The sequence below is a fragment of the Equus asinus genome, chromosome 11, assembly GCF_041296235.1.
Source record: "Equus asinus isolate D_3611 breed Donkey chromosome 11, EquAss-T2T_v2, whole genome shotgun sequence".
Taxonomy (NCBI): Eukaryota; Metazoa; Chordata; class Mammalia; order Perissodactyla; family Equidae; genus Equus; species Equus asinus.
Window position 1 is genome coordinate 3,729,861 of NC_091800.1, and position 19,353 is coordinate 3,749,213.

A 19,353-nucleotide genomic window follows, 5' to 3' on the forward strand; every position below is an offset into this window, starting at 1 on the left:
TCTCATTTTTGTTTTCCCACTGTTGGTTAAGATACATATACAAGAAACACTTCACTTTCCTCTCCATTCTAAAAAAGACAGTGCACTAACTGTGATATGTGGCAAGAGCCACTTGGCCTCAGTATTAAGGCCACACAAGAGAGTGATGGGAGCATGGGCAGCATCTCAGTTACCCAGTTCACTGTGGCCAGAGAATCCAACTCTAACGAGCTGCTAGAAATCCATTTTATATGGAAATTTCCTGACTTTTAAACATCAGTGAGTCATTCAAACAAAAAAATTTATTTTATTTTATTTTTTTAAGGAAGATTAGCCCTGAGCTAACATCTGCCGCCAACCCTCCTCTTTTTGCTGAGGAAGACTGGCCCTGAGCTAACATCCGTGCCCATCTTCCTCTACTTTATATGTGGGATGCCTACCACAGCATGGCATGCCAAGTGGTGCCATGTCCGCACCCGGGATCCGAACCGGTGAACCCTGGGCCACCAAAACAGAACGTGAGCACTTAACCGCTGTGCCACCAGGCCGGCCCCACAAAAAATTTGTTTTTAAAACTGCATGTGGCCAAGTTTCAGCCCTTGGGTCCCAGCCTAGGCCTCTGAACTGGCCTTAAGCTAGAAGAGTGGAGGAGTCCTTGTTACCTCACAGGACCCCACTGTGAAAGTGGGTGGGGGACCACCAAACCCAATCCCAAGGTCCCCACCCCAGGACCCACACGCCCACCTGCCCAGCTGTCAGAAATAACACGGTCTCTTATCACAGAAGGATGAACATAACATAGAACAATACTATCGGTTAAGGTCGGGGTGGGGAAGCACCATATAAAATTGTACATAAAATTCCGTAAGGACCAAAAGAAAAAAGGAAAAACCAAAATGGGTAATTTGTGAGGGTAGTAGGACTCAAGGTAACTTACTTTTCATTTCTCATTGTTATCAGTGCTTATACAATAAAATGACTCTCACCTGATTTAACACCTCAGGAATAACGTCTCAGGAAAGTACCAAAAACATCTCAAGTTAATTGGGTTTAAGTAAGAGAGAACTTAGTTGTGCATTACCCACAAAGCTATTAATGAAAGGCATCAGTTTTCATTTCTCAAGCTCTAAAGAAGGGGATTCCCTATTTACAGGTACAGAGAAAGCAGACATTTAATAAAAATACCTGGGCACGAAGAGAAAAGCATGAGTACACGGTCCTGAATTCTATTAAGAACAGCAGTTGGATCTCAACTTGTAGCTCCTGAAAATTGCTCCATTTAAAGGCAGACAATAGTCAGAGTTTCAAGACAGTGACAATATATTTTTCATATTTCCTTCCACTTTCAGTCACAACAGCGGGCTCTGAAGTTCTCACGCGTTATCTCGGAGCACACCTCAAGCCCCACGCTGGTTTGGCATCAAGTGCCTCCCAGCGCCCACAGCCCCACTCCCGCTCCCCAGGCTGCACAGCAGATGGGATGTAATCTTCCCTCTAATTTCCAAGTCAGGAAGAGAGGGCCATATTCCACAAGCAATGAATTAATAACGCTGAACACACATGAAAACTTCTCTGTTACAATCAAAAGACTTACCAAAAGCTAGCCCAGTCCATATTTGATGATATGCATAATTATTGCATGGAACTCCATTCATGTAAGTGATTGTAACTGGTAATATTTTATCATAGCCAAACCAAATATTTCAAGGGTCCGCTTGAGGAAAGACCGAGAGGAAACCTTGGGCAGAAGTCAAGTGCTCCTGGCCCTTCAGATGTGGCTGGCCCAGGCTGCTGGGTCTCCACACTGCCTAACCCAGGAGTAGCTGGTCAGCTGTGCCCAGAGGGGACACATGGAACTTTCCTCTCCCATCCCAAGCCACTCATAGCCAATATCCCAGCCGAGAAAGACTTTCTGGAGAAATCCTTTCCTGACTTTCACCCTCAACCAACAGCTTCCTGCCTGGGCCTGCCTCGACGTCCTTTACTTCTAGTAAAGGGAAGGAGGCAACGTGGCAACCTTGGTCCTCTGAACTTTGGGGTTTTGTTATTCAGGTCCGAAAGGATCAGGGATAAGGCCATCTTGCCTCAGGGTCAAGCCAGCTCAGAACTCCTGGTCTGTCTTCTCTAGCTTTAACAGCCAAGCGTCTGGACGCCTGTGCAACCAGCCAGGTAGTGAGACTGCTCCTTCACCCTGGAGCTCACTGTTGCTTCTCCAATGCACAGAATAAAAGAGTCAGGAGGCAGCAAAGTCTCACTGCGAATGCTTCCCAGGGGAGCAAAGCGGAAAGTTCTGGAAAGTTCTGTCTAGGCGCCAGGATGCCTGGCATTGGGCGGAGACTGGAGAGAGGGCAGAGACCCAGACAAGAAGAGGGAGAGGCGAGAAGGAAATGTCCAGGAATGCTGGGAAAAGGCTCTCCACGTCCTCCCAGGCCCCTGCACTCCCTCGCTCCCTCCTTCCCTGGGAGGGGTGGCAGAGCAGGAGGGTCACAAGGAACCTGAATCCAAATACTGTCTCGACCCTCACCATCCGGGGGCTCTTGGGGAAGGTCTTGAATGTCTCACTTGTAAACAGATACTCCATTCAGTCATCAGCAAATGTTACCAGTAAGTTCCTACCATATGCCAGGCACTGTTTTAGGTGCTGGGGATCAGCAGAAAACAAAACCACCAAAATTATCCCAGAGGTATGGAGGTTACAATAATAGGGGGGAGAGGAGACAAGGTGCAGAGTAACTATTAGCACTCACCCCACAGGGTGCTGTGAGGATGAATTGGATCATCGTGTGTGAAGCACATGGCACAGAACCTGGTAATGGGAAGGGACTAACATATGGTACTTGGTGCTGGCGGTGGGTCATTGACCAAGTGGAAAGATGAGCCATGCTGGCCTTGGGGGTCCTGGGTACCCAGTGGGGGGTCACTCAATGTTGGAGGGCTTGCTCTGGCAATGTTCAGGGAGAAACCCAGGACCCTTGGAGGGCGAAAAGTCCCACCCCCCAAACCCTCCAACTTACATGGCAAGATAGGTAGAAATTCATTTGAACTTGTAAGTTAAGCAAGAAAATGTAAAAGGACAAGTCCATGTAACATCTTAAACAAAGAGCCGGAAGAGACCCTATAAAGGGAAGGCTCGTGTAAATTTTCTCACTGTGAAAGGTGTAAACAAAGCAGGCATTCTCAAGGAAGGCGGCTCCAGCTCACCCTGGCAGGGCCCCCTGTAGCAGACACACCACAGGTGCTGAAGCGGGGCAGCAGAGGGCACGACCTCCCCACCCTGGGTCCTGGCAGATGCGATTAGTCAGAGGGACAGCACCAGCGCAAGCGCCCAGATGCTTCCCCTCACACAGACGTGTAGTCCAATGCTTCTAATGACCAGGGCTTCTGAAGGACAGGAGGATCTCCTGTGGGTGATAGGGACTGACACAGCACAATCCCACTCCTAAAAGGTAAAAGTCACCAACTTGAAAGAAATCTTTTGATTTTTTTCCCCCAGTTGTTCAAACAGATATGGGCAACAAGTCTGAATATTGACTTTCAAATGAAAATAAACACAAACAAGGCGGTTCAGAGTAAGCAGATAAGAATCTCAGGGGGTCGACGCCACTAGGCGAGCAGTAGGAAGCCCAAGAACTGGAGGAAAAACAAACAAACAATCGTGGGATGCTCTCCACAGCGTCCACTCCTGAACACTGGGGTCCCCTGGACTCTCACCAGCATGGAGTTTCACTCCAGGTGTTCCTTGTTTTTTATTAATATTAAATTCTCAGACAGATTCCCTCTTATGCCTTATAATATACTTCTTAAAAAGGCAAGACTCCGTGATGTGTCCGTATAGTGCATGATATCTAATATGCTTAGCAACTAATGACCACTCACCAACAGCAAAAGGTGAAAGCAGTCTGGGGAAAATAACTAGAGGCTAATATCGTAAGTGCTGAAGTATTTGTTTTCCAAGCATTAAGTACACATGCCATAGCTACTTTCAAATGGACTGATCGTGCTTTTAACTGAGTGATAAGATCAAAAAATTATTTCTTTAGTTGATATTTATATATTCCATTTAACAGATTTCATAAAATAAAAATCTTTATATTAGACACTTGCTTATTTTGACTTTGGGCATTAATGTAACCTAAAACTTCTAAGACATAAGGGACAATTAAGTTTCTATCTATAGAAAGATAGGTTTAGACATAGATAGATATATAGGTTTCTACCTATATCTATATTACATATAATCAATATTACGTCAACTCTCCAAGGTTTCTGTTACAATATCATCATTCCATCTTTTCAAAAAAGCTCAGAAGTAGGGGCTGGCCCCGTGGCCGAGTGGTTAAGTTCACACGCTCCGCTGCAGGCGGCCCAGTGTTTCGTCAGTTCGAATCCTGGGCGCGGACATGGCACTGCTCATCAGACCACGCTGAGGCAGCGTCCCACATGCCACAACTAGAAGAACCCACAACGAAGAATACACAACTATGTACCGGGGGGCTTTGGGGAGAAAAAGGAAAAAATAAAATCTTTAAAAAAAAAAAAAAGCTCAGCAGTATCCTTCTAAACACAGATTTGAGTTTCTATTTTTTTTAACTTTAGAGGAAAGTAGGGTCACTCATTCAGTTTACAGTTATTTTAGAAACCAAACTAAGAATGTCAATGTTGGGATGACATGTTTATTATGACAAATTTGGATAATGAAGTATCTGTTTTCATTTATCAATTTAATAAGCATTTTAAAGATCAATATACCCAATACTTGCAAGCTTAAAATCGAACAGTCTTAACAGGTTGCTCTTTTTTTTTTGCTGAGGAAGACTCACTCCAAACTAACATCTATTGTCAATCTTCTTCTTTTTGCTTGAGGAAGATTCACCCTGAGCTAACATCTGTGCCAACCTTCCTCTATTTTCTATGTGGGTTGCCACCATAGCATGGCTGCTGAAAGTGGTGTAGGTCCACACCCAGGAACTAAACCCAAGCCACTGAAGCAGAGCACACTGAACTTAACCACTAGGCCACAGGGCTGGCCCATAGTTTGCTCTTAATTAAAGGGTAAGGGGAGTTTACAATGCCAATCAATAATATGTTATCGAGAGCCAGAAAGGGGCTTTATACCCAGTAATTCCACTTTGATTGATCTTGCCCTTAAAAAGGTAACTCATAATATGGAAGAATGATATACAGGGATGATCAATCAAGTTTCACTTATAATAGCAAAGTGCTGGAAGTAGCAAAGATCACTGTTTTCTAAATGACATTTGGCTTAGGCTGACTGAATTCCATCAGTGCAGGAGCCTCTGGAGAGAAAGAGCAGGAGAGATGGACATGGAAAAACGGATTCATTTAGGCTGCAGAAAAGGACACACTCTGATATCTAAATCTGGTCCTTTTGTTATAAAGCTTTTCTAGAGTGACATCAGAAGATGGTGGAATAGGAAGTCCCAGACCTCATTCTCCCACAGAGACAAAAACTTAACAACAGTATATGGTCCAAAAGCCTTTTTGACAACTCCAGAAACCAGTTAGGAAATCACAGAAGACCCATTGAAATGGGTGAGAAAAGCCACTGCATTTCCTCTGAGACGGCCCTTCCCCCAAGCCAGCACAGCTCAGTGCAATCTGGTAGAAAAGCTCAACTCACAGCGTCTTCCCTGGGAGTGAAAGAGAAGAGGGGGATGTCCATTAACACTCCAGTTCTTTGGGGGACAGTCTGAGGGATGGTTTCTGTCTGATGTGACTCAGAGCACTGACGGGGAAGTGGCATACCTTGGATGCCTGGAGGCCACTGAGAACAAGGGAGCTCAGCAGCTTACTGTGATGCCAGAGGACCTGTGGTGCCACTCAGACCCCAAAGGAGGCAGGAGATGACGAGCTCCTGGAAAAGAATCGGCAAACCTCTCTAACTGAGAAATTACATGCACAAGCCCAGAGAAGACATGTCCCCAGAAAAGGATTGAAAGGCTCTCAGAACCTCTAGCCAGGCTGATTGGTGAAAGTCTTTCCCTGTATGAAGCCAGTCCATAAAGCCCAGGAGAGGTGGCTGGTTTTTGAAATGCACAAATCACACATAAAAAATAATAAGGCAGGGGCTGGCCAAGTGGGTGAGTGGTTAAGTTTTGCACACTCCACTTTGGTGGCCCGGGGTTCACCACTTCAGATCCTGGGTGTGGACCTATGCACTGCTGACAGAGCCATGCTGTGGCAGCATCCCACACAGAAGAACTAGAATGACCTACAACTAGGATATACAACTATATACGGGGACTTCAGGGAGAAGAAAAAAAGGAGGAAGATTGGCAACAGATGTTAGCTCAGGGCCAATCTTCCTTACCAAAAAAAAAAGTCTTTGTCTCTGTAATTATTTTTAAAAAAAAAAAGAAAAAAAGGAAGCCAGCCCTGTAGCCAAGTGGTTAAATTCGTGTGCTCCACTTCCACAGCCTGGGGTTTGCCAGTTTGGATCCTGGGTGTGGATCAACACACCGCTCATCAAGCCATGCTGTGGAGGCATCCCACATAGCAGAACTAGAATGACTTACAACTAGGATATGCAGCTATGTACTGCGGCTTTGGGGAGAAAAAAAAAAAAAGAGGAAGATTGGCAACAGATGTTAGCTCAGGGCCAATCTTCCTAAGAAAAGATAATAATAATAATAAGGCACATAAAGAAACAAGGAAATATGACCCAATTAAAAGAACAAAATAAATTTTCAAAACCAACTTTTAAGAAACAGATCTATGAATTATCTCACGAAGAATTCAAAATAATCATCTTAAGAAGTTCAATGTGCTCTAAGAGATCACAGACAGACAACTAAACAAATCAGGGAAAACAACACATCAACAAAATGAGAACATTAACACAGACAGAAACAAATTCTTGAGCTGGAGAATATAACAAAATTGAAAAATTCACTAGAGGTGATCAGCAACAGACTTGACTTAGCAAAAGAAAGAATCAATGAGGTCAAAGGCAAGTCATTTGAAAGCATCAACTCAGAGGAATAAAAAGAACAAGAGAATGAAGAAAAGTGAAGACAGCTAAGGAAATTATACGAGACTACTACACAAACCAATATAAGTATTATGGGAACTCCAGAAGGAGAAGAGGGAATGAGGCAGAGAACTTATGAAGAAATAATGGCCAGAAACTTCCCAAATCTGAGGAGAGAAATGTACATCCACATTGAAGAAGCTCAAAGACTCCAACCAGGATAAATCTATATAGGCCCACACCAAGACACATTGAAATCAAACTGTCAAAAGTTGAAGACGAAGAAAGAATCTTGAAAGCAGCAAGAGAAAATATCTGTCACGGACAAGGGGGCTCTTATAAGATTATCAGCAGATTTCTCAGCAAAAACATTACAGGCCAGAAAGCAGTGGGATGATATATTCAAAGTGCTGAAAGGAAAAGCTGCCAAGCAAAAATACTACATCTCTTCAAAAATGAAGGGGAAATAAAGACCTTCCAAGAGAAACCAAAGCTGAGGGACTCCATCACCACTAGACCTGTCTTACAAGAACTGCTGAAGGGAGCTCTTCAAGTTGAAATGCTAGTCAGAAACATGAACACGTGAAAATATAAAGCTCTCTGGTAAACATAAAAACAAATACAGAATCCTGTAATACTATAATGGGTGTGTGCACACCATTTTTATTTCTGGTATAGAATTTAAAAGATGAAAGCATAAAAATAAGTACAACTGCAAAACTATGTTACATAGAAACAAAACACAAAAATACGTAATTTGTGACATCAATAACATAAAGTAGGAGGGAGGTGTAAGGCACTAGACTTTTTGTATGTGATTAAAGTAAGCTGTTACGTCTAAAATAGATTTCTTTAAGATATTTTATGTAATCCCCATGGTAACTCCAAGAAAATACCTACATAGAAGATGCACATAAGAAAATGAGACAGGAATCAAAGTATGTCACTGCAAAAAACAATGAAACACAAAGGAAGGCAGCAAGAAGACAAAAGAGAGACAAAACAACTAGAGGACATACAGAAAACAACAAAATGGCAATAGTAAGAATAGTAAGGCCTTCCCTATCATTAGTTACTTTAAATGAAATGGATTAATACCATTTGATTTAGTTGGTGCCTCCACTCAACAGCCTCTTATGCAGCCACCTGAAGAACTGCAGACTCTAATAAGCAGAAAAATGTTAGATGTTGTTTCACATAAGCAGCATATGAAAATGAATAGATAAAGACACACTACAATTACACTACAGAAATTACACATGAAAGAAGACTGGAGGGAAATATAGACAAATGTAACAAATGGGTATTGGGATATTCAAATTGGGCACGTTTTCCCCTTTCTAGTATTCAAACATTGTTAATATTTATAATTAACACTTTTTAAAGGGATGGCTTCTGTAGTAAAGCACCCTGGAACGAAAACTCTGGCCTGCACAGCCTTGGGGACAGACCACAGCTTCCAGAGGGTTTGTCAGCCTCCTCACCAAATGCTCTCTCACGGAACTTTTGGCCCACACCACTGGCAGCCTGGCCCCTACCAGGTCCCTCCCAGCATCAGCCTGCCCCTCCCTTACGGTACTGCAATCAGAAGTGAGACAGGCATGCTGGGGCTGCTCCCAGATGCAGTTCTGGGTAATGCTAAGCCACATGCTTTCCATTGTCACCTTGCTCATCAACAAGTCATAGGCACCAAAGTCTGTCACCAAGAAGTGCATCTTCCTACACTGAACTGCCCAAATTGAAAGGTAAAGCAGAAATTCAGACTGACACTAACCTTAGGCCACACTTCCTGGATAAGATCAAAGTCTGCCACCTTTAACATTCTGCCCCAGCACATTTAACTTCATACTCAAGCCCAGAAATTAAAAGCCCAAGACAATAGCTCACGTGGAATATGTTCCTAAGGATCTCACAGGCCCCACGATGTCTGGGACACAGCTGAGGCCACCGCCTCACTCATCCCCATAGGGACAGAGGAGCTATTAACAGTGCCTGCACATGAGGTTTTACACACACTGTGGGGGCCAACAGGCTGGTCACTTGTACTCTTTCCTACAGCAGACTAAGTGCAGTGAAGATGCCTCCCCTTCTGTTTCTTTATTTTAGTCTTCTTCTTAGGTTGTGACTAATCACTTTCTCAAGTCCTATTTGGTAAATAGGAAGAAGCTAAATATATAATCCTCAATTAAGATTAAAACTTGCCTGGGGCTGGCCCTGTGGCCAAGTGGTTAAAGTTCTGTGGACTCTGCTTCAGCAGCCCAGGTTTGCAGGTTTGGATCCCCTGTACAGACCTACCCCACTCATCAGCCATGTTGTGGAGGTATCCCACATGAAAAGTAAAGGAAGACTGGCACAGATGTTAGCTCAGAGCTGATCTTCCTCAAGCGAAAAAACAGAAAAAAGAGGAAGATTGGCAATGGATGTTAGCTCAGGGTGAATCTTACTCACCAAAAAAAAAAGGATTAAAACTTGCCTGACCCTCAAATATTTATGATAACATAGTTCATTCCTTGCTCATATCATACCTTTGAAGCTACCCATACCACAAAACAAACAAGCAAATAAATAAAAATAAACACAGATTTAAAAAAAACAAGAAATAAGAGCATCATGGTGGAGTGAGCTTCCCCAGGAATCTCTCCCCTCCACCATACAATGAAAAGGACATTCATACTCCCAAAGAGGACGTCCACACAACACAAAAAACGTTGGAGAGACCCACACAGCCATATGATGGAGGGCAGAAAGCCTGGAGCCCCCCTCAGAGGAGGTGGAATGGGGTAAGAGAAAACTTCACTCCCTCCCCTAAAGACTGTGATCCGGGACAGCAGAAGGCCTTCAAGAGGGAAGGAAGGGGAGAGGGGACGTTGGTTCACAGAAACATCAAGGATCACCGAGGGCCCTGGCAGCCTAGAGGGAAGCCCTCTACTTGGGGGAAAGCTCTCACGAGGGTTGAGCTCATCAAGCCAACACCCCAGGAGAGCAGATGGCAAGAGCAGAGCGAGAAAACTCCAACAGCACCCAGGAGAAAGCACCCTTCCCCTAAACTGCCCAGCAGGGCTCCAGGACATGGGATCTCGGCTGAAGGCAGAGGGCTCAGAATACGCAGCTCTTGACCCCCGCCAAGTGGCAATAGGCAGTAACTGCAACCAAATAACACCAGGATGTGAAAAAGACAGAGCCACTCCCTCTAGCAATATCAAACGTTAAATTAGATCTCCAGACCAGAGAGAAAATGACAAGCAACCAGAAATCAGTCCTGAGGACACAGAAATACATAATCTAAATGACAAAGAATTCAAAATAGCTATTATCAAAAAACTCAACGAGTTAAAAGGATGTAGAGAAACAATCGAGTTCAGGAGCTACTTCATAAAAGAGATTGAAACTATAAAGCAGAATCTATCAGAAATATCAGAGATAAGAGACACAATGGAAGAAATAAAACCAAATATGGATTCCCTTAAGGGTCGAGCGGACATCATAGAGGAGCGTATGAGCATAATCAAAGGTAGACATGTTGAAATGCTCCAGATAGAGGAGGAGTGAGAACTAAGACTAAAATGAAATGAAGAAATTCTCCAAGAAATAGCTGACTCAATTAGGAAACGCAACAAAAAGATTATAGGTATCCCAGAGGGAAAAGAGAAGGAGAATGGAGCAGAAAGCTTGTTCAAAGAAGTAACAGCAGAGAACTTCCCAAACCTAGAGAAGGAGATGGAAATTCATGTGAAGGAGGCCACCAGATCTCCTAACTTTGTCAACGTAAAAAGACCTTCTCCAAGGCATACAGTAGTGAAGCTGGAAAAAGTCAATGACAAACAAAAAATACTAAGGGCAGCAAGGCAGAAGAAAATAACTTACAAAGGAACCTTTATCAGTCTTTCAGTGGACTTCTCAGTAGAAACCTTACAGACTGGGAGAGAATGGAATAATATATTCAAAATTCTGAAGGACAAAAACTTTCAACAAGAATACTCTATCAGCAAAAATATCCTTCATATATGATGGAGAAATAAAAACTTTCCAGATAAACAAAAGCTAAAGGAGTTCATCACCACAAAACACCTGCTACAAGAAATCCTCAAGAAGGCCCCCATACCCGAAAAAAAAAGAAAGCAGTTACAAAACTCTGAGCAAGGAGATAAATAGAAAGACAAAACCAAAAAATTGCAACTCTCTATCAGAACAGGTTAGCAAACAATTATAATATTAAAGGGAAGGAAAACACCAAAAATAAATATAAACTTGTCATTTTAACCAAAAACTCACAATACAAGATGGAATAAGATGTGACAATGACAACGCAGAAGGGGAAGAGGTAAGGGATGGAATCAGCTTAGTCAAAGGAAACAAGAGACTATCACAAAATGGACTATCTCAGCTATGAGATTTTTTATACAAACCCCATGATAACCATTAAACAAATAATTAGAAGAGAGACACAAATGATAAAAAAGAAGAAAACTATGAAAACCAGCATAGAAAACTACCTAACTGAATTGGTGGTCTGAAATACATGGGACGAGAAACAAAGGAAATGCAGAAAAATCAGAAAACAAGCAATAAAATGGCAGTGTTAAGCCCTCATGTATCAATAATCATGCTAAATGTAAATGGATTGAATTCCGTGAGGAAAAGACAGAGTGGAGAGATGGATTAAAGAACAAGACCCAACAGTGTGCTGCCTCCAGGAAACACATCTCAGCTCTAAACACAAACACAGGCTCAGAGTGAAGGGATGGAAGATGATACTCCAAGCTAAGGGCAAACAAAAGAAAGCAGGTGTTGCCATCCTTATATCAGACAAAGCAGACTTCAAGATAAGACAGGTAAAGAGAGACAAAGAGGGGCGGTATATAATGATCGGAGGGACACTCCACCAAGAGGAAATAACACTTATAAATATCTATGCACCCAACACTGGAGCACCAAAGTACATAAAGCAACTATTAACAAACCTAGAAGGAGGGGCCAGCCCTGTGGCACAGCGGTTAGGTTCACATGCTCCACTTTGGCAGCCCAGGGTTCACCAGTTCAGATCCTGGGTGTGGACCTACGCACCGCTTGTCAAGCCATGCTGTGACAGGCATCCACATATAAAATAGAGGAAGATGGGCACCCCACATATAAAATAGAGGAAGATGGGCATGGATGTTAGCTCAGGGCCAGTCCTCCTCAGCAAAATGAAGAGGATTGGCAGCAGATGTTAGCTCAGGGCTAATCTTCCTCAAAAAAAAAGAAAAAAGAAACCAAAAAGGAGATATTAACAACAACACAATAATAGTAAGGGACCACAACACCACATTTACACCAATGGATAGATCATCCAGAAGAAAGACAACAAGGAAACAGTGGAATTAAATGAAGAACTAGACCAGATGGACTTAATACATATAGATAGAACACTCCATCCAAAAACAGAAGACACATTCCTCTCAAGTGCACATGGAACGTTCTCAAGGATAGACCATATGTTGGGGAACAAGGCAAGCCTCAATAAATTTAAGAAGACTGAAATCATAACAAGCATCTTTACCAACCATAATGCTATGAAACTAGAAATCAACTACAAGAAAAAAGCTGGGAAAGTGACAAATATGTGGAGACCAACAACATGCTACTGAACAACCAATGGATCACTGAAGAAATTAAAGGAGAAATGAAAAAATATCTGGAACAAAAATGAAAACACACCATAGCAACTCATATGGGATGCAGCAAAAGCAGTCCTATGAGGGAAATTCATTTCAATACAGGCCCACATTAACAAACAAGAAAAATCTCAAATTAGCAATCTCAAACTATACTAAGACAACTAGAAAAAGAAGAACAAACAAAGCCAAAGGCAGCAGCAGGAGGGAAACAATAAAAATCAGAGCAGAAATAAATGAAATTGAAAACAAAAAAGACAGTAAAAAGGATCAATGAAACAAAGAGCTGGTTCTTTGAGAAGATACACAAAATTGACAAACCCTTAGTCAGATTCACTAAGAAAAAAAAGAGAAGGCTCAAATGAAATTAGAAATGAAAGAGGATAAATTATAACCCTAATGGATAACCCTATAATTAACCCTATAGATAACCCTAATAGTTCTATATCTACCAAAGAAATTGAAGGCCTGTTTAAAATCTTCCAACTAAGAAAATTTGAAGCCTAGACAGTTTCACTGGTAGAGCCACTCTGGAAAGTTTTGTAGTTTCTTGCAAAGATAAAAACATATACTTACCATACACCTAGCAATTCCACTCCTAGGCATTTACCCAAGAGAAATAAAAACAAATGTTCATACAAAAACCTGTACACAAATGTTTACACCAGCTTTATTCACAACTGCTAAAAACTGAAAACAATCCAAATGTTTTTCAACTGGTAAACAGAAAGACAGACTATGGAATATTACTTATCAGTAAAAAGAAACAAATTACTGATAAACACAACAACATATAAGAATCAAAAGTTCATTTTACTCTGTGAAAGAAGTCAAACCCAAAAGGCTGCATATTACATGATTCCATTTTACCTAACATCTGGAAAAGACAAAACTATAGGCACAAAGAACAGCTCAGTGGTTTCCAGGGCCTGGGGAAGGGGAGTGGAGGCTGACTGCAGAGGAGGAGGAGAGAACTCTAGGCGGGTGATGGAAATGTTCTAAAGCTTGAACATGGTGGTGGTTATATGATTATATGCATGTGTCAAAACACACAGAACTGAACAAAAAAACTGGTGAATTTTTTTAATGTAAATTATACCTTAGTAAACCTGATTTTACAAATTAAAAAAAAAAAAACACATGGAACAGGAAAAACAAAATCCAAGTTTCAATGTGCCTTCCTGCACGTTCTCAGTGCTGGCCATCCCATATGCCCTTTGTTACTTGAACACTCCTCACCTCCACCCCCATCCTCACTCCCATCCCCCTCCCTTCCAAAGGAAGGATTATTCTGAGCCTCAGTGAACCAAGACCATAAGTTCAAGAAGCTTCCAGCCTTTAAGAAAACGTATAAATTTTAAAAGTGTTAGTATTCATGAACACTGCTTCCTGTAACTACTGACAGTCTAAAAGCCCTTATCAAAACAACTAGCATTTTCTAAATTTTAAAGGCAAAGTTCAGACGCAAATTCTGATCATCTACACGGATAATATAATTTTTACTTGAAGATTTCAGCTGTTGTCCTGATTTTGTGCAAGGAAACTCCATTTAAACTTCATAATTCTATAAACCATTGCCACGGCTCCAACCAGCACCTGGCATCTCCGGGCCTAAACTCCAGCGATTACACACAGCCTCCGCAGCACAGCTAATGGGCCTTAATGCTCTTTAAGAGTCAACACTGGAGACAGGCTTTTCAGAATAAACTTATTTTTCCAGTAGAGTAGATTTTCTTGCCAGGCAAGATTTGATTTCAAAATTGCACTAAGTTCTGGAAATTTGGGTTCCTTCCTTGTCTGCTCCCACATTTTCAGCAGAGTATTAGAAGACTTTCTGCCCCAGGCACCCACCTCCTGGGCTTTGGCTAGAAGACAAATCCACCTCAGAGACTCACACAGCTTTCTGGGCCTTGGGCCCGTGGGGAGTCAGTAAATCCTACAGTTACGTTGTGGGCAGATCAGGAGCTCTGGCAAGCAATGTGGTTGTGTTTAATTCACAAGTTCTGTCTCCTGCTTTTGAACAATTCCCTAAAGTAATGATAATTTTCTTTTTATAAGAAAAATGTCTCAAAATAGCCTGGATTAATTTTTCTACAATGACAACTTTTCCTTTTATTAACCAGAAAAAGGAGTTATAAGAGTTGACCAGAGGGCTGAGCTAGCAGGAAGTCACGGGCACTGAGACAAGGAAGTGCGCTGAGGCCTGGTGAGGAGGAGATGCCTTACAGACCACTGTGGCCTTCTGCATCTTCAGCTTTAATGTCACTCTTGGATGAAAGGTTCTTCCATGCTAGACAACACAGGAGAAACATAATTTTCTTTAAGTCTAAGAATTAAACTTTTCTATCTGATAGAGTCCTGGGCAAATCACAACAAGAAATATTCTAAGTTTTAATTAAAAACCAAGATACAAAACTCTATTTATAGTATAATGTCAAGTATGTTAGAGAAAGAGAAAATAAAGAGGAGAAATGAAAAGAAATACAAATACACAAAAATATTACAACATTCTTAGAATAATAGACCTAAGCAGGATTTTCCTAAACTTTACTCTTTATTCTTTAAAATATATTTTTAAAATTCCTGGATTGTTAGAAACCTAATACAATGTAACAAACACAAGGTACAACATCAGGTAGGTTTTGATTTGGGGGTTTTATTAACTTATTGTTTGGTAAACATGAGGTAAAATTAATACGCATTAGTTACAAAATTTGGAAAATCAAATTTGCCCCATGTCATTCAAGAAATATGTAAACATGTCCAAGAAAATCAGTCAAGGCAACAAACAAAAATGGAGCCTAAGGTTTTTTTCTTATCCATTTTTCCTTCTGATTAGTTTCTCTGTCCTGCTAAACACCTTCCTTGGAGGAGTCTCATCAGGAAACAGAATGAAACCCAAACCCTTTATTTCCTTAAGAGAACACTTAAGGAATGCACTACTTAAGTGCCATGCACTACTCTAAGCACTTTATAAATATTAATTCATTTCATCTAAGTAACTTTCATGTTGGCATCAAAGCATTCCCAACTTGGCTTCCACTTCACTTCCAGCCTCTTCCCACCTCTCCAATCGCCCTCAGCTCAGCATGGCCATTCCACGCCTGGGGCCTAGAGCACACACACAGGCACCTCTCGTCCTCTGCTCGTCTCTTTCTGAGACACTGTACCCCGCTCTGCCCCCACCCTGTCCTCTAAAATGCACTGTCAAAGGCCAAGGCAGGCTCAAATCCTAACTTTACTAAACTTGCCCAAGTCCTCCGGGTCAGAACCATCCCCCTCCCCACACTCTTTGTGATACTAGCAGTACAAACGGTTTCTGAAGAACTTAATCTCTTACATAAATTAAACCTGGTAGAGCTTCCATCATCTTTCTCATTCTCCTCTCCCCACACTGCCTAACTCTGTGTTGTTCTGCATGACAGATGCTGCTCAACATGCAAATATCATGTAAATATATTCATTTAGTCAATAAAATAAAGACAGACCTTAAAGAGCAGTTTTTAGCACCTACTACACATAGAACAACATATACTGCCCCATAATATTTATTACCAAAACTGTATACAAATGGCCACATTATAAAATAATACATTTTATAAATTTATGAAGCATTTTCTATGTGCTGAGTACTATGCTAAGCACTTTACATGCATTATGAGTTAGAATAATCCCCAGAAATTATCCCATAAAAGAAGAACTCACCTCATAGTCAAGTCATTATAAAGTTCTCACATTATGGACAGCTTTCTATTTTTTGAAAAATGATACACTGTTCAGGGAAGAAATATTAGCCTGAACTAATTCAATCAATCATGCTAGTATAGAAATCATCTGACAGAATCTATTGTTTAAAATGGAACCAGGAGACAGAGAAATTTAACACAAACATATTAATTATTCCGGGGCATGACTTTACAATTGCTAGTGCTGGGAAATTTGTAAATAAGCTTTATCAAGATCCCTTTAAAAAAATTAACACAGCAAGCTGTTAAGTTGTGGAACCACACGCATACTACTGCAGGGAGAAAAAAAACAGCTAAAGGTTTGAGAATGAGTAGTTGAGGCTGGAAAGAAAACTTCCAATGCCGTCCTCATACATGGATTAAAACAACTCTGCAGAGAAACATCTCCAAGGCAAGCAGAGATGATGCGCTCTGGAAAACTGTTCCGAAAAGAGTCTCAAAAAGTCACTCCCAGGAAGACAAAGACACTGGAGTCTATCTGTTAAGAGTTTGAACAAAAGCGTTTTGTGAAATGTGAAAGCAGAAGTATTACAACACTATACTGCATATTCATATTTCAGATCACATAGGTAATTATAATATTTAATTTCCATCAAGTAAATATTATATACCAAACTGACCCCAAAAAGGGACTTTTTTTTTTAATCTTCTCATTGAGAGACGTGCCTTACATTAGGGTCATCTTAGATTGAGCACTGATGGTTCTCTTCACAATCACCCGGTGCTGTGGGTATTATGCCCATTTTACAGATGAGAAAGTAGAGCTCAGAAATTAAGAAAACTTGCCAAAGTGACACAGCTGCTCAGTGCAAAGTCTGCCTGACTTAACATCTGTGTTCTCAACCACTGCCTCCATGGCAGGAAGATCCCACTTGTCCTTGCTAGTGTCAGGAGCAACACAATCGAAACTGTATTTCCTCCTCCAGCAGGCTCAGCATAAGAAGCACACACTTTCCTCAAAAACTAACCCTCTCTGCTGAGACCAGGCAGGAAAGCTTCCATGATCTTCAGAAGCAAGTGCTCCAACAGCACCCGCCACCACTTCAGTAAGTGTTTAAACAGACGGCATCCGACAGCTAATTAAAGGAGCACTGGGATCCCTTTTAAGACTCCTCAATTTTACACAACCTTCCCATACAACAGATAGAGAGGAAAACGCTAGAAAGAGATAAGGAATTGAAAAACAGTCCTCTTCTTACGTTCTATCCAACACACAGTTGTTAAATGAATCAGAGAAATTTTAGAGCTACAAAGACAAGAACTTAGACTTCCTCTATTTGGCTTGAATCTCAGAGCAGCAGCTGACCTAAACACAAAACACACTCAGTCTTTTTTGGTTTGCTCCCAAATTCTCAGCTAGAATATCATCACAGTAACCAAATGAAATGTGCAACACTGAATAAACAGAAATGCACAAGTCTCAGAAAACACAAACTATCACGGAGGGCTCCCAGGAATGATGCTTCTTTTAAAATCTGCTTAAACCCAACGGCAGTAAGTGTGACACTTTAGAAGACAACTTTCTACCTCAGGGTTCTTAACTGGGGGCAGGACTGCCGGTGCGCCAGGAGCCCCAGGAAGCACGGATCCTGCAGAGAGCATCGAGCTGTGCCCGCGGCCCGAGGCTGCCCCTCAGCTCTGCCTGGAGCTCACTCAGCTGTGGAAACAGTGCCCTGGAGGGCTTCTCTTTTTTAAGTGAAGTTGTTGGAAAAGCTAAATGCAAATGCTACAAGAACTGAAAGGGTTTCTTTTAGGTGATTTCTTTAAGCTTCTGCTCAATTATAGTTGGGAACAAGAATATAATCTCTCATCCAATAGGAAGATAAACTAAAAGTGTTAGCTGTCCAGAAAATCAATTTTTACTCAAAATTCTAACACCTTTGAAAGAGAACATTATCATATTAGTCTCATGAGAGCCCATATAGGAGATGTTTTGAGGCCATGTCTCCCATCACATAAAACATCCTTCTGACCTTGAGGGTACAAGACGTCCACACCTTCCCACTGCCTTTACCTTCCCCTGTTCTTCCATGGTGGTCAGAAGACAGCTCTTCAAGCCCCTACAGACTTGAGTACAAAGTTCTTGGCTCACCTGAATGTGCATGGCGCCCTCTACTGCTTCTTCAACACTTGCACAACCGCGGATGAGTGACAGCTGCTCTTCAGCACTCAGAGAGCCTTTCAGAGAACCTGCCTGCTCCAGCAACTTCATCTCTTTTCTAGGAAGAAGCAGAGTGATCACTGTGAGTATTCAAAAGCAAAGGTCAATATCAATAATCAGTAGGGAAATGCAGACCTAAAACCACAATGATATACCGCTTCACACCCACTAAGATGGCAACCATCGAAAGAAGAGAAAACAAACCAAGTGTTGGTGAGGAGGCGGCGAAATTGGAGCCCTTATGCAATGTTGGTGGGAATGTAAAAATGCAGCCACTGTGGCTTTTAACTCAAAAAGTTAAAAATAGAACTACCACATGATCCAGCAATCCCACTTCTCGGTATGCACCCTAAAAAAGTGAAAGCAGGGACTCGGACAGATGTCTGTACGTCCACGTTCATAGCAGCATTATTCATCAATAGCCAAAAAGTGTAAACAACCCAAATGTCCGTATATGGATCAATGGATAAACAAAATACAGTATGTACATACAACAGAATGTTATTCAGCTTTAAAAAGAAAAGAAATTCTGAGACATGCTACAACATGGATGAACCTGGAGGTGAAATAAGCCAGTCACAAAAAGGCAAATACTGCAGAATTCCACTTATATGAGTCATCTAGAGTGGTCAAATTCATAGAGATAGAAAGAAGAATGGTGGTTTCAGGGCTGGGGGAGGGGAGAATGGGGAGTTAAGTGTTTAATGCGAATAGTTTCAGTTTTGCAAAATGAAGAGAGTTATAAAGATGGACAGTTGTAAAATAATGTGAATGTACTTAAAACCACTGAACTGAATACTTAAAAATTATTGATAGTAAATT

At 41.5% G+C, this 19,353-nt stretch overlaps 1 protein-coding gene across 2 annotated transcripts in view; it reads right to left on the reverse strand.

The window, feature by feature from the left end:
• Positions 1-19,353, reverse strand: part of CRYL1 (crystallin lambda 1) — a 141,995-nt gene that overhangs the window by 55,469 nt on the left and 67,173 nt on the right. For both annotated transcript variants that reach the window (XM_070520370.1, XM_014837169.3), the window contains exon 3: positions 18,463-18,589. In XM_070520370.1, the coding sequence (XP_070376471.1) occupies positions 18,463-18,589 (127 nt within the window). The remainder of the gene's footprint in view (positions 1-18,462; positions 18,590-19,353) is intronic.